The 13,451-nt window shown below is 52.0% G+C and overlaps 6 protein-coding genes across 6 annotated transcripts; 2 read left to right on the top strand and 4 right to left on the bottom strand.

Annotated features, from left to right (window-relative positions):
- Positions 1 to 20: 20 nt before the first annotated feature.
- On the bottom strand, positions 21 to 1,663 carry GCG54_00008889 (26S proteasome regulatory subunit RPN5; the record flags this gene model as incomplete). The annotated part of the gene is made up of 4 exons (XM_045408845.1): positions 21 to 641; positions 692 to 1,411; positions 1,464 to 1,520; positions 1,580 to 1,663. The coding sequence occupies 4 exons, from the start codon at positions 1,661 to 1,663 to the stop codon at positions 21 to 23; spliced, it is 1,482 nt and encodes a 493-aa protein (XP_045266588.1).
- Positions 1,664 to 2,550: 887 nt separating this feature from the next.
- GCG54_00008888 (Effector protein PevD1) lies at positions 2,551 to 3,065 on the bottom strand (the record flags this gene model as incomplete). The annotated part of the gene is made up of 2 exons (XM_045408844.1): positions 2,551 to 2,683; positions 2,743 to 3,065. 2 exons carry the CDS (start codon positions 3,063 to 3,065, stop codon positions 2,551 to 2,553), a joined length of 456 nt encoding a protein of 151 aa, XP_045266587.1.
- A 1,221-nt stretch (positions 3,066 to 4,286) lies between these two features.
- GCG54_00008887 (putative cinnamyl alcohol dehydrogenase 3) lies at positions 4,287 to 5,129 on the bottom strand (the record flags this gene model as incomplete). The annotated part of the gene is made up of 1 exon (XM_045408843.1): positions 4,287 to 5,129. One exon carries the CDS (start codon positions 5,127 to 5,129, stop codon positions 4,287 to 4,289), a length of 843 nt encoding a protein of 280 aa, XP_045266586.1.
- Positions 5,130 to 6,476: 1,347 nt separating this feature from the next.
- GCG54_00008886 (uncharacterized protein) lies at positions 6,477 to 6,830 on the top strand (the record flags this gene model as incomplete). The annotated part of the gene is made up of 1 exon (XM_045408842.1): positions 6,477 to 6,830. One exon carries the CDS (start codon positions 6,477 to 6,479, stop codon positions 6,828 to 6,830), a length of 354 nt encoding a protein of 117 aa, XP_045266585.1.
- Positions 6,831 to 7,375: 545 nt separating this feature from the next.
- GCG54_00008885 (uncharacterized protein) lies at positions 7,376 to 7,939 on the bottom strand (the record flags this gene model as incomplete). The annotated part of the gene is made up of 1 exon (XM_045408841.1): positions 7,376 to 7,939. One exon carries the CDS (start codon positions 7,937 to 7,939, stop codon positions 7,376 to 7,378), a length of 564 nt encoding a protein of 187 aa, XP_045266584.1.
- Positions 7,940 to 11,352: 3,413 nt separating this feature from the next.
- Positions 11,353 to 13,267, top strand: GCG54_00008884 (putative transcriptional regulatory protein; the record flags this gene model as incomplete). Its single annotated transcript, XM_045408840.1, has 3 exons — positions 11,353 to 11,516; positions 11,569 to 12,948; positions 13,006 to 13,267. 3 exons carry the CDS (start codon positions 11,353 to 11,355, stop codon positions 13,265 to 13,267), a joined length of 1,806 nt encoding a protein of 601 aa, XP_045266583.1.
- Positions 13,268 to 13,451: the final 184 nt, after the last annotated feature.

Genomic DNA, 13,451 nt, shown 5'->3' with positions numbered 1-13,451 from the left:
TGGTAACCGTAAGAACCGTTCTAATGCGCCTTAGTAGCCTTTCCCTTGCTCGACTTGGAGCTTCCACTGGGCTGGATGTTGGCCATCATCTCCTCCTTGGTAATCAAGTGGTCGATACGCTCCAGGTGGCCGAGCAGGCTCTTCATGTTGTGGCTCCACTCGTTGAGAATATCGTCCGCATCTCTGGGCTTTGCGAAGCTGACAATACGCGCGGGGCGGTCGATCTTGGCGTAGATGGTCTTGGAGGTGACGAGCTCGCTGATGTACTTCTCGGTCTCGTCCTCGGTGAGGTCCAGAAGCTGTGTCAGGCGCTTCATCTGGATGCGGGTGTAGTACTTGGCCACAACGCGCACGTTGTGCTCAATCACCCTCTTGCGGAGATCCTGCCAGCGCTGGTGCGCCTTCTCGTCTCCGGACTGGCCTGCTTGGGCGTCGAAAACGTCCGTCTCGCACAGATGCGGGCCAAAGTTCTTGGAGACCTCGGGCCAGCGCATGAGCTCGTGAACGGTGAAGAGCTTGAGGAGCTCAGCCTCCTCAGAGACTTGGCTAACTCTGGTATCTTTTTGGATTCTGTGGAGAAGGTCGTGCTGCTCGTTGTCGTGGGGAGCGAGGATCACGAAGTAAATGATGCGTTGCAGAACCTATGATAGTCAGAAAACAGATCATCACTCTTAGTGCCACAATAACTCACGGGGTGAAGCTTCTCAGGGTCCTCCTCGACAGCCTCGGTGTCAAGGACCTGGCGGTAGTGTTTACAGACGTCGAGGTACTTGTCATCGTGCTTCGCAAGGATGATCTGTTGCTCGTAGTACCGCAGCTTCAGGTCGGTCGTATCATCCTCCTTCTCCTCGGGGACCTCCTCGCCCCTCGCCTTCTTCTTCTCACGCTCCTTCTTCTCCTTCTCCAGCTGCTCGGCAGTCTTCTTAGGCTTTCGCGAGAGGTATCTGGTGCTGATCTTGCGGCTGAGGATGCCGGCCTGGGTCCAGTCGCCGCTCTCGATGCAGAGAGCAACTTGTGCCAGGATGAACTCGGTCTTCTCCCGACGGTTCATGGAACCGAAGGTCTCCACCTGCAGCTCGCATAGGATGTCCGTCGCCGCTCTCAAATCGCCCTGCTTCTTCTTGATGTCGGAGAGGATCTTGGTGACGCGCGCACGCTCGACTTCGACAAAGATCTTGCCTTCAGTCACCGTTCTCAGGGTCTCGATCACGGTGAGCTTCGTTTCGAGGTTCGGTGTAGAGTCGAGGAAGCCCATGACCGCCTGAACCATCTTGGTGATAGCTTGCTTGAGCTGGCCATGCTTCTTGGAGAGAACCAAGACCTGCTCGTTCATCAAGCTCCAGTCCCCGGCATCCTTGGCAATCGTAACAATGGCGATGAGTATACGCGATGTCGACGCAAGATCTGAGGACTGCTGCTGGTTAGCTTGGTGACGTCGGCGAAGGGAGAGGCGGGGTCCTGACCTGGCGGGTCTGCTTCTCCAGCACACTAAGCTTCTCGATGGCAGCTGAAATATCGCTCTGTGCACACAAGTCAGTCAGAAAAAGCTGCAGGTTCTGGCAATTCCGACGCCGCCCACCTTCGCGAGCTTCTCAGCCTCCGGGATCTGCTTGTCCGTCTCCTTCGAGAAGTCCTTCTCGGGCTTCAGCGCGCCTTCGGACATTTTGGCAATTGGTCGAGCTGCTGTGTGTGGGAGGTAGTACGGGAGGGGTGAGGTTGGGTTTCGCGGGGTGTCGTGATGGAGGGTCGTGGGATTGTTGATCGAAAGGCGAGGCTGATGAGTGTTTGGTGGGAGGCTACTACAGCTACGCAAGATGCTCGTGCCTACCTCACCCTGGCCACCTCAGATGCTCAGGTACCCGGATTAGGTAAGGCGGGCAACCACCACGGAAGGACTGACCTTTTCCCGACTATACCTTCTTCCCCACCAAGGATGGCCTGTGCGCTTTACCTCTTCGCCGGATTTCGCTCACCTTCCTTGACCGAGGTGAGTGCGCTCGCTCTGTTGAGCATCAAGTGTACCTGTTGCAGGCAGTACACCTCCATCAACCATGCTCTCCGTCATTCAAGATCACAATTCCGAATGTTTTTCCAGTTTATTCTGTTAAAACCATGAGTGTTTTCAACGGTTTGAGCTTGGTCATAGGTCTAACAACACATCCCAACTGATGGTCACTGACCCAACGGAGTTCACGCCTTTTTTTCCTGTTCACAATTCATGTGGTTCAGCCATGCTTCGGACTCGCCTGAAACCTCTTACTGATCACAATTGCTTCCTCCAGTATGGCTATCAGACAACACTGAATCATACGTGTCTGCGTCAGTTCAGCTTTAACGAAATTAAGTAGATCACATCATCTTCTCTCAATCAAGGCACTCAGGCGACCCGACAGACCCGCGTCACAGCAACATACAATTGGATGGGAACTTTTGATCAAGTCTATTGCTGGCGCCACGACGGCCTGCAGCAGCGATTTGCATCGCAAATTATTTACAGAAATTTTACACATTATGTACTAATTCGTTCTCCAGCTCTCTCCTCAATTCCATTTAAGGGTTGACGGGAGGAGGGGTGTTGTCAATAACAATCGTAGCAGGGGCATTGACCTGGTTGCAGAGCAGGTCACCAAGGCCGCCGGCGTGGCAGTAGGCGGGAACATCGCCCTCGCCCCAGAAACCGACACTATGCGGTCTTGTTAATTACTGAACTGCCCAATTCCCAAAAATGAGAGAAAAACTTACGCAAGGCCGAGCTCGTGGTAGATGCGCAGGGCAAACTCGGATTCGGCACCCGTTCTCAGGGTGAAGCGGTACTTGGACTCGCCGCAGGTGATGACCTCGGAGGGCAGCTCAGGGTTGGCGCCGGAGCAGGCCAGGTCCGTCGCATCATCACCAGACAGGGTGAAGCTGACGTAGCTGAGGGTACCGTTCACTTGCTTGCGAACGGAGAAGTCGTTGATGAGAATGTTCTCGGAAGGCGTGGGAGCGTCGGTGGCCTGAGGAGCAGGAGCCGCAAGGGCGGAGGCGCCGAAGAGGGCGGCAACAGTAGCGAGAGAGAACTGCATTTTGGTGATGTTTGGAGGTGTTGGTTGAAGATATTCAAGCAGGTGAGATGATGTGGTGAGTGAGATCGTGACGTGAGATGATTGAAGGAGCGGTTAGAGGAGGCTGGCCTGCGGTCCTTTATACTCAAAATGCGCAGCTACGATAGATGCAGGCATCCTCGCCAAGGCGGGCAGGGCGGTCGTCGTACAGGTGAGGTTGATGATTTCGACGTCACCGTCACTTGGGAGGGAACCATTCTGTGGGGAATGCCTGTCCGGTAGGTAGGCCGCGGTACTAAACTCCGAAGGGGGCCAACGATCACCGCCTCCGAATGCGAGGCCAAGAGCATCGGGTCACCCGGTCGAGGGCTTGGAGGGGTCCACTGCGCGGAGAATGTCCAGAAATAGCAACTGGCATGACTAGATTGATGGATTTCTACGTCAATCAGTAAACATTTTGGACCCTGTGAAGATGAAAGGCGTCTACGGTTCGGGCCCAGCGCGCTCAGCTAGGCGGCATCTTGGAGCCGCAAGCGAAGGTTGACAGGTACCAGGAGAGATAATGACGATGCTGGGGAGGCAAAATGAGAAAGCGAAAGAACCCGAACAAGAGCGAGTCACTGCGATAGGTCCCATGGTAGCAACGTTGTTTCCCGCAGTAATGGTCGTTGCATTGGGCGACCAGAAACGTGGGTTGAACAGCGACGATCATCTCGTATTGCTCCCAGCCTTTCAGAGGTTGTTTTTGCCGCAGCGGGGGCGCGGGACCACATCTTGCATTGCATTCTTGGTTAAGCGTAATCTAACCACGAACAGCTGGACCCTGGCGCTGCCAGACTCGCTGGTGGTGCGCTGTCAGGCCGCGATCCGCGGACCGACCCCGGGGTGGATGTTCGTCTCCTTTATCCGTACATATGATATGCTCCCTTTGCAACCACAAGCGGCTCGGACGATGATGGCTGTTACAAAACTTGGCAGTCATCATAGCCAAAGTTTGACAACACTATTCGAGCCCACTCGGCCGAGTTTTCGGGCATGCACGTACCTGAATGAGGTACCATGCAATCGCCTCGGTCCCTGCGGAAAAGTGCCCAGTGATCCCGGTTGATAACACATCCGCTAAACTTTTGACACGATTTCGCAGGAAGTCAACATTACATGTGTGGCCCATACAGAGTCCGCGGGATCAAGTCAACAGAGTTCAGCTTGATTCCAATACCATCACCGGCCTCTAGCGTACAATTAACTCTCAAGACCGTCTCCAGCGGGCTTCGGTATAGTGTACAACCGACCACTAACTTGACCAAGGCCCAACATTTCCAACCCCTTAGGAACATGCTCAAACGGGAGCTCCTCTAGATGAGGTTTTAGTCTTCCAGAAGCCAGCAAATCAAGCACCGCCCGGAACTCTGGTATGCTTGCGCTTGTTGACCCCTTGAGCGAAATGTTCTGCGTTACAATCGCCGTTATTGTGATTTGAATCTTCTCGGACGCCAGACCCACCAGCACAACGCGTCCACCAGGTCTCACTGAAGATACAGCCGCCTCAACGGTTGCTTGGGCGCCGGCAAAATCTAAGATAACGTCAAACTTCTCTTCAGAGGAATGCGCAAGGCTCGTAGAGCAGTCAACCGTGCCGAGTGATCGAGCCTGGTCGAATTTCGACGTGTTGATGTCGACGCCGAACACTCTGGCCCCTCGTAAGGCAGCTATGGCAACTCCGTTAAGCCCTAGGCCTCCTAGACCGATGACAGCGGCCGTGGAACGGTCAGACACGGCGCCTTCGGTGACGACAGCGTGGTAGGCCGTCGCAATAGAGTCCCTGGCGATCGCGGCTGAAGCGAAGTCGACGGTATCCGGTATCTTAACAAGATTCTTGACCGGCGCAACGGCATACTCAGCGTAGCCGCCATCACAACCGACGCCGAGAGCTTCTTGGAAGTTGCGTGCTTCGATGGGATGACCGACGCAGGCAACGGCGACGCGGTCGCCAACCTTGAAGTTTGAAGACGGCGAGGTGTCGTCACCAAAGGAGGTAATTACACCAGCGACTTCGTGACCAAGAGTGACTGGAAGTGCGCACATCCAGGCTGCACCGCCGCCGTGGAGGACATGTGTGTCTGAGTGGCAGAGGCCGGCCGCTTTGAATTGGATGAGAGCGTGGCCGGGGCCGGGAGTGGGACCGGGACAGTCTCGAGACGGAGACCCGCGTCGGCTCCGTGGAATCGGAATGCTTTCATGTTTGATGGTTTGGGCCCGTGGAGCCTTGGATAATGGCTCTCGAGGAGGATGCTGAAAATTTGCGTGAGATCAAGTCGTCAAGATGAATCGAGAAGCTTCTTGCTTGATAGAAAATTGAGGAACATTCAGTCCATCCACAGCCATTTTGAATGCATTTAAAGTCGAATTTCGTCTCTGTCGATGAGGTTGTAAATGCTTTACAACGCGCCATGTCTCCACAGGCCATGATGATTCATAATGAGTCGCGACGTCTACGGCTCTGGAGTAGTCCGTGCTTCCAAAGCCCGCACTTGGGTAACATTAAAGTACTCAAGGCCCGGGAGATATCTTTGCCGGATATCACGCAAGCATCTGAATGATCTTGTAAACGAAGATACAAAGTGTATAATGCCGACCTGTAGGAAGCCTTCGGGCAACATTTACGCACATATCGCATCGATCTTTACTCTGCCTTTTTTTTCAACCTGCCCTTGTTCTCTGCAAGTTCGGCAACGGTCGAAGACGTATCCGGAGTCCGCAGTCCACGGCAATCTTGGGAGACTCAGGAAGAGTCCCCACTTACGTACACAAACGGCATTGTGAAATCCGACATACGCTTTTTCTTCGGAACAGAGGCTAACAAATATTTAGAAAACCACATAGCTAACTTCTAATAAACAAGCTTGGCAATGTCTCGTGGTAGCCACATGCAGGTTCCAGTCACAAGCAAATAGGTATTGGAGGAAGACTCCCGTCACGATGTTGGAAATTATTGCCATAAAAGCAACCGGTCGTTGGATAAGCTGAATTTGATAGAACCACGTGCCTTAACTTCGCAACGAATTGTACTTTGCATTCTCCATAATAAATTATCTAAACATATGCGCAAGTATTCAATTGTCTGGAGCATCACAGGTAGAGGTTGTCAGCCTTTTCGAAAGCTGAAGCCACCGGCCAAACACACCTTAAGCAGTGATTCACTCAGACATGCGAATAGTGACTCACGTTTCCGCGACCACTCTAGCCTTTCAAAATGAAGCGAGAAATGCAGAAAGAAGTGAATCACAGCCGGTAACACATGCGTCCCTTATTTATATAAATACGTGGCTTCTCAGAGACTGAAAACGTCACGGTTTCCCGCATCAAACATTTTAAGCCTGACTTACACCACATTTTGAGTCATACAATGAAAACATCAATGCAAGATCCAAAATGGACTCCGATAACAAGATGATCACCGTCGATTGGGATCAAGATCCATTGACATTTACCTTACCTCCGGAAGCACAGATGCTCAACCTGCGTCTGCCCAAGCAGTCTCGCTCAAGGGCTCTCTTCACTGTTTCGGCCGTACCATTCTACTTCACCATCTGGCTGATGGTGTACGTCTTCTTCTCCTTGCCCATCACATGTCTGTCGGTCAACTTCACACAAGCCACGTGTGGCACACCTGGAGTATCTTGGCTCTGCGACACAGTGAAGAAGATTGAGTGTGGCGGAACGGCAACCAAGCTGATCACATCTCTTTTCACCGGCTACCTGCCCATGTTGTTCGGTCTATTTTGAGTGTCGATGAAGGTGCTTGTTACGCGTGCCTAAACACATGGAGCTGATTCGGTCACAAACACGAACAGGCAGGGCCTCGAAAGAACCGCCGTCTATGATAGGCCGACATATGGCGGACACATTCGACATCCATGGGTCAGAAAATTTTGAGCTGCTTAGTAAATTTAATTACTACTACTCTTACTCCACTACAACTGAAGCCGTCGAAGCTGATGTCATTTCAGCCAATGACTCCAAATAGTCGATGTGACGATGATTGAAAGATGATTGAAAGATGAAGGAGGCCTGATTGCACTGAAGAAGAGCAAAAGTTCTTTCGAGTCAGCAAAACCTTAAAAGAGATTAGAGAAACAGACTTACTATCGATTGTTCAAAGCCTGAGATAATTATCATCTGACCATACATCTCTGGATCCCTGAGAGCTGATTGCGAGACTTAAGTATATAGTCAGTATCTTTTCTCAGCATCTAGAAGCTGGCTGGCATTTACCTGTCAAGACAATAAATACACTCGCCGTCATCTTCAGCATCGTCCGTAGTGTCGGACTAAGTTGAGTCGTTCTTCTCAATCTGTTCTGAAAGCCCCTTGAACACGGACAACAAGGCTTCCATAGCGGCGTCATCCTTAGCACCATCCTCGGTGGCAGGCTCGCCCTCGGTGGCCGGCTCGCCCTCGGTGGCCGGCTCGCCCTCGGTGGCCGGCTCGCCCTCGGTGGCCGGCTCGCCCTCGGTGGCCGGCTCGCCCTCGGTGGCAGGCTCGCCCTCGGTGGCAGGCTCGCCCTCGGTGCCAGGCTCGCCCTCGGTGCCAGGCTCAGTGGAATTGTTTCCATCAGCGCCCTCGGCCTCGAGTCTCTCGCGCTCAGTTCTCTCCCGTTCCGCGATTTGACGTTTCATCTCCTCCGTGATGAGCCCCAACAAGCTCATGCGCCGCCCATCAGAGGTGGCAAACTTCTTTTCTGTGAGAGGCTTGAGGAGAGTTCGACCTATCTTGAAAGGAAGTTCAATCAGATCAGTGATACCACCAAACACGCCCAAAGTTGCAAGCTCATTGGTGTCAGACTCGGCGACAAGCGCGGCGACAGGCTCCTTGGGAAGGGTAGGCATTGCCATGGCGGCCGAGGCCACGGACAACAATCCGACGAGAGTGGTAGTGGGACGCATGGTAGATGGTAGTGAATTTTGTTGGCGTATTAGACTGAACGGCTGAAGTTGTGAGGTTGTTGTGAGGTCCAAGATTTCTGGCAGGTAAGCTGTGATCATCGCCACTACTTATAGTCAAATCGGCCGTCAAGGTGCATGACCTCTTCGAAATTGAGCCGTTTCTTTTGATCTGCGTGACCACTTCTAAAGGTGTGCGATTCTACGGGTATGTATGTCTTCCCAGTAACCTAAACTCTGTTGGAGCCGTAAAGCAGCCAAGTAACGTTGTCTATTCACCACAAACGTGCTAACGCCTAGTCAACACATGTCTACCATTGGTAGTTCTTTGAGACAAGGCTTTAAGAAGGCTTGGCTGCCTATTATCCGTAAGTTCTCGTATCAAGAACCTCCAGGTAAGCCCATTTGGATAAAATACCGTTGTAGGTTGGTTGCGTTTCAACGCGAAGAAAACCTCACGGCTGAATCTGTGCACATTGGTCCTTGACCCCAACGCCGCAAACAAAACCTAATGACATTAGACAACTTGCTCAAACCTTCATTGGGTGATGAGGCGATAACGAGTCATTTTCGGCTGGAGGTCGGCTGCCACCCTTGGCAATCTGAGACGCATCAGACGAACTTGAGCAGCTGAGACGTCTAGTAGTAGTGAGGAATAGGGCTGCAGCAGCCATGGGCCTCCATACATAGCTGCGAAATAAAGCTGCGAAAGCCCAGGTCTACCGGTGGCCTTCGATTGTCTAGGCTAAAGCTTAATTCTCTCGTCAGGTTGCGACTCAACAACGCCTGTCAATGCTGTTTCGATGACTAGTTGTATCATATTTTCCGAGCACGGCGCGTTTCAACAGTTGGCAACGATGAACTAGATCGCCGTCTGACAAATTTAAATAGCTAAGCTATTACCGCATTTCAAGCGAATTGATCTTGACTTTTATGATTCATCTTAATCTTCGACGCTTCTTTCTGCATCATCTCTGAGAGATCAAAATGTTTTCAAAATCTGGGATTATCACCTTGGCGCTCTTAGCCTTCACAATCGCCACACCAATTACGGCCAGCCCCATTCAAGAGTAACCCTCCCTTTCCGGGTACGTGAGAATTTGACTGACCCGCTCGCAGTACTGGTGCTCTAGTTGAACGAGACCCTCAAAAGGGCCCATCGCGGTTCTCGTGCAGCTGCGTCAACGGAAAGAAACGGCAGATGAAGGCACCAATCTGCAACGGTGCCGGTGGCGCCACTGGTGTAAACTCCAACAAAGATGGAGAGGCGTGCAACGGTCTATTAACCAAGTTGACAACACAGGACTGCCAAGCATTGATTGACCCTAAGTCTCACGTCGAGTGCGTCCAAACTGGCTAGGAGAAACCTTGCTAGAGCATATAATTTCGCATAGTCATGGTCCGCAATTCAGCACCATCTTCATGAACTTTGAGATCCGCCCTTGCGGGTGTCATGACTGTCCGCAACATCCGTTAAGGTGCTCGTCGCCTCAATACCATCTGTGGCGTACTACTCCTCACTGCGCCCTGCCTCACGCCTGGATTTCTTACCAACGAATCTGTACCAGAGTCCCTCGTCTGGGACTCCCATTTTGGTCCTCATCCAAGGATGAATGGCCATGTTGGATGCGGCGCCCGCACCACTGCAAAACATGATGAACGCGTAGTGTCCCACAGTGTCTAATTTTGTATTTAAGCCAGTACTCTTGAAGTCCATTCTTTCGTGGAATTGTGAAGGTAAGTGTTGTGTGAGCAGTGGCTTGTGAAGCGGTTGAAGCTTACCTGCAGTTACAGAGTGTGCCGCGACTCCTGCCACACCAACAGCCGGCGTCGAAATCAGCACCGGAAGACCAACAGCAATGAGACCCGCGGTAACGATACCGTAACACATCGCCGGAGCGACTTTGTTGCGGAGCCAGCCTTTCCCTTCCTATTCGGTGTGTCAGATACACGCGGGGTGTTCACAGCTTTGTAAGGGGGTTACGGCTCTGACCTTGGCTTCCAGCCCAAGGTTCAAGCCATCGGTCGAGGTTACGGCCGGTGACGGCGACCTCACAGGCTCGCCCTCTGAGCTACTATCACGGTCACGGTTGAAAGTTTGACGGCTTTTAGACATGATGACTAGTAATGTAGAAGCTGATCGCCAGAGTTTGAGGCGACGCAAAGGTCGGGATTTTGAGCTTCGTACCCGGGTCGGTGACAGACCCGGGAGCACGTGTATGAGATCTAGTGCTGTTGCCTATCTTTCTCTAAACCATTCGCCAGAAGTGGCGGCCACGATTCAACGCCTCTCAGCTGAGCTTGATGTTACCGCCTAATCGATTTAGGTGCTGCATGGGCTAACAACCCGGGCAACTTGTGGAATTGGCGCGTGTTGGCGGTTGGCTGCCTTGAAGCCACCCATGTTGGAAGGTCTTGGGGGCATGCGAGCCAGCCCGCCCTTTGAACAAGACGCTCAGCCGCTTTATTCCCGTATCAAACCGTGTGGGCCGAGCCCTCCGTCTCGCCCGAATATTTTCCGGAGCCCTCAAGTTCCGATCCCAAGCTCCGGTCCTCGTACCCCGGGCTGGTCCACCTTTCTCGGCGCCTAGCCCCGGCGTAACCCGGAAAGCTGGTGACAAGAAAACCAGATACGCCGAACCGCAGTTTAGCAGGAATGCTTGTTTTCACCTGGCGTTTGAGTTGCTGGGTTGGTATTCTTCAGTAAGTACTTTTCGAAACAGCCATTCAATGTCTCTAGCCATGTTTGTTAGACCCCTGCCTGGTTCTAACAGGCGAGTTGCTCTGGGACAGAGCTGAACAGGAACGGGTTGATAAGCTTGTCGTTGCAGAAGAAGGAGAAGACTTCTTTTTGAACAGCAGAAGAGGTACGGGAGACATCTGGAACGATTCGAGAGAGATAATGCCAAACGAGAGGCGTTGGACAGCTTGAATCCAACTCAAGCCTCCGATTGGCTAAAGACCCGTGTGCCAAATTTGCTTACATAGTCATTTTCACGAGCACCCGTCAGCTTATTGGGAGCCCCCTCACTATACCCAAGGCTGATGATTGGCAAAGAAATTGATTTATAATCAATCTGCTGCTGTCTGGTCATGACGTCAAATGGGATGAAATTTGGGAACTGATCAAGCGCCGCCTTGGAAGACTTTGTTCCACCAGGTTTCTCCAAGCTGCTTTTGAGTAAGTTGTAAAGCAATCAGGCTCAAGACTTTTAAGTATTATTCTCGCAGCCTTTCAATCAGATACGACCATTGCACAGCAGGCCATGGAGTCACAAAGGTGTTCCAGCGTCCAGCCAAGTCTTGGGGGAGGGGGCCAGCAAGCCGTTGTTCGTGTGAGTTGACCCGAAGAGTTCCATAACATCATGTCGCCTCTCTTGACACTACAAAACAAGGCTTGTGACATGTGCCGCAAGAAAAAGATCCGCTGCGAACCTACCACGCAAGGATGCGCTCAGTGCACCAAATATCGCACAAGGTGCCATTTTACGCCAATTGCAATGAAGAGGAAGCCTCGCAGACCAGCTGGGTTAGTATGCCACTCTAGCCCATAAAGCTTGCGCCTGTTAAACATTCCGCAGCTTCAAATACATCGCACAGCTCGAAGAAAGGCTCTCAGCACTAGAGAACATAAAGTCTCACGGAGACAAGTCTACTGTGCCTGGCAACAGTTCGCGTGAAGAGCAGACGACTTCCGCAGTATCACCCAACATAGCGGCACTGATCACATTTCAGAGGGAAAGTAATTCATGGATTCCAAGGAGCGAGTCACGTATTTCATCACCAAAACACACCAGTAGTCCAGGGTTTGATCTTGACGTTGCATTGGGCGCACAAACCCACGGCCAACCCGAGTTTTCCACTGTTCGTGGTTTTGTAATTGACCCTGTAGCTGGCAGCCCATGGACTCATCTTGCTCCAGAGTCACGGTCAGTATCTTTACCAGCGCGCGGGCAGCTTCCATCAAAGGCAGTCGCTCTGGAGCTGGTCCAGGAAACTTTCAATAACTACAATAGGTTCCTTCCGCTTTTTGACGAAGAGGACTTCTCGAGAGAGTTCCACCTCAAGTACTCAACTTCTAAACCCGAAGATGCCAGTTGGTGGGCATGTCTCAATGTCGTGCTGTCGATAGCTCATCGTCTCCGCAGCCTGCGCACATTGAACCCAACACATGAGAACAACCTAGCTGGTGTTTACATCAAAAACGCCCTAAGCGTCGTCTCCGAGCTGAACGTCGCTAGCATCTCTGCCGTCCAAGCTCTGGTGGGTATGGCTTGCATTCTTCAGGGGACCCCGAATCCGGAGCCGGCCTCGATGCTCGTCGCCGCCGCCCTGCGCCTGGCACAGGCTCTGAATCTGCACAGAGAGGCTTCCGACACAAGTCTCACGGAAAAACAAGCCGAGATACGGAGACGGGTGTTTTGGAAGGTATACGTTCTTGACAAGGATATCAGTCTACGGACCTGTCGACCCTTCAGCCAAGATGATGATGACATGGATGTCCGACTGCCATCAAATGCAAACCTTGAGTCATGTAACGTGGAACTCTTCAACCATCGCATAGGACTTGCGATTATTCAGGGTCAGGTGTACAAGCAATTGTACTCGATCCGGGCTGGACGACAAACGGAGGTACAAAGGGCAATTGTGGCACAAGAGCTAAGTTCTATGTTGTCCTATTGGAAGTCCAGTGCGCAGCTGGAACCCCCCGAGGATTTTCTGATCTTTTCAGGATCCCAAGTCGCAGGGGAGATGATCCACAAGGTGGTTCTTCGACTCATATATATCCATTGTCTGACAATGATTGATCGCCACTTATCCCCGACGGCGCGATCTCCCTTGGACCAAGAACTCGGCCGGTCTGGAATGTCGTTACCTCCGGGCAGTCTGTGCCTCGCTGAGTCACGCAAAGCGATCCGTCTCATTGAAGCCATCCCTCATGGAGACTGCTCCTGCATCTGGTAAATAATCTCTTGGGATTCACAACCGTTCTGTATCAATTCTTTGACTCATTATAGGATGCTTGTTCACTCTTTCTTCGCTGCAGCCAGCAGCATGCTCTACAATTTAACACAAAACCCGACATCGCCGAGCGCATTTTCAGACCTCCATCTCCTCGAGCCATTTCTACATCTGCTAGATACGCTTGCCAAGGATCCAAGAACATACGCACAGTCCGAGGAACTCAGGCGAATGCATAATACTTGCACCAACTTACACAACGAGGCAAACAAGGCTGTTCATCTTTTGCGTCTAGAATATACAGCGTCATTTGCGTAATTAATACAGCTTGATTGTTTTCGAACAAGACTACATTAGAATTTTAACTCGCCCATAGAAGCAGGACGGATGCTGTAAACCCAGTGGCGGTCCTGCAGGATATTCGGGATGGCTGGACTGGCTTCTCGGACCCTGCCAGTTATTACGAACCGGGAAACAATATTGAGGTTCAGTCTGTGCCCGC

The sequence above is a fragment of the Colletotrichum gloeosporioides genome (genome assembly GCF_011800055.1).
Source record: "Colletotrichum gloeosporioides strain Lc1 chromosome Unknown consensus_30, whole genome shotgun sequence".
NCBI classification, from domain to species: domain Eukaryota; kingdom Fungi; phylum Ascomycota; class Sordariomycetes; order Glomerellales; family Glomerellaceae; genus Colletotrichum; species Colletotrichum gloeosporioides.
Note: the sequence above shows the minus strand (reverse complement) of the source record. Positions and strands in the feature narration are given on the sequence as shown.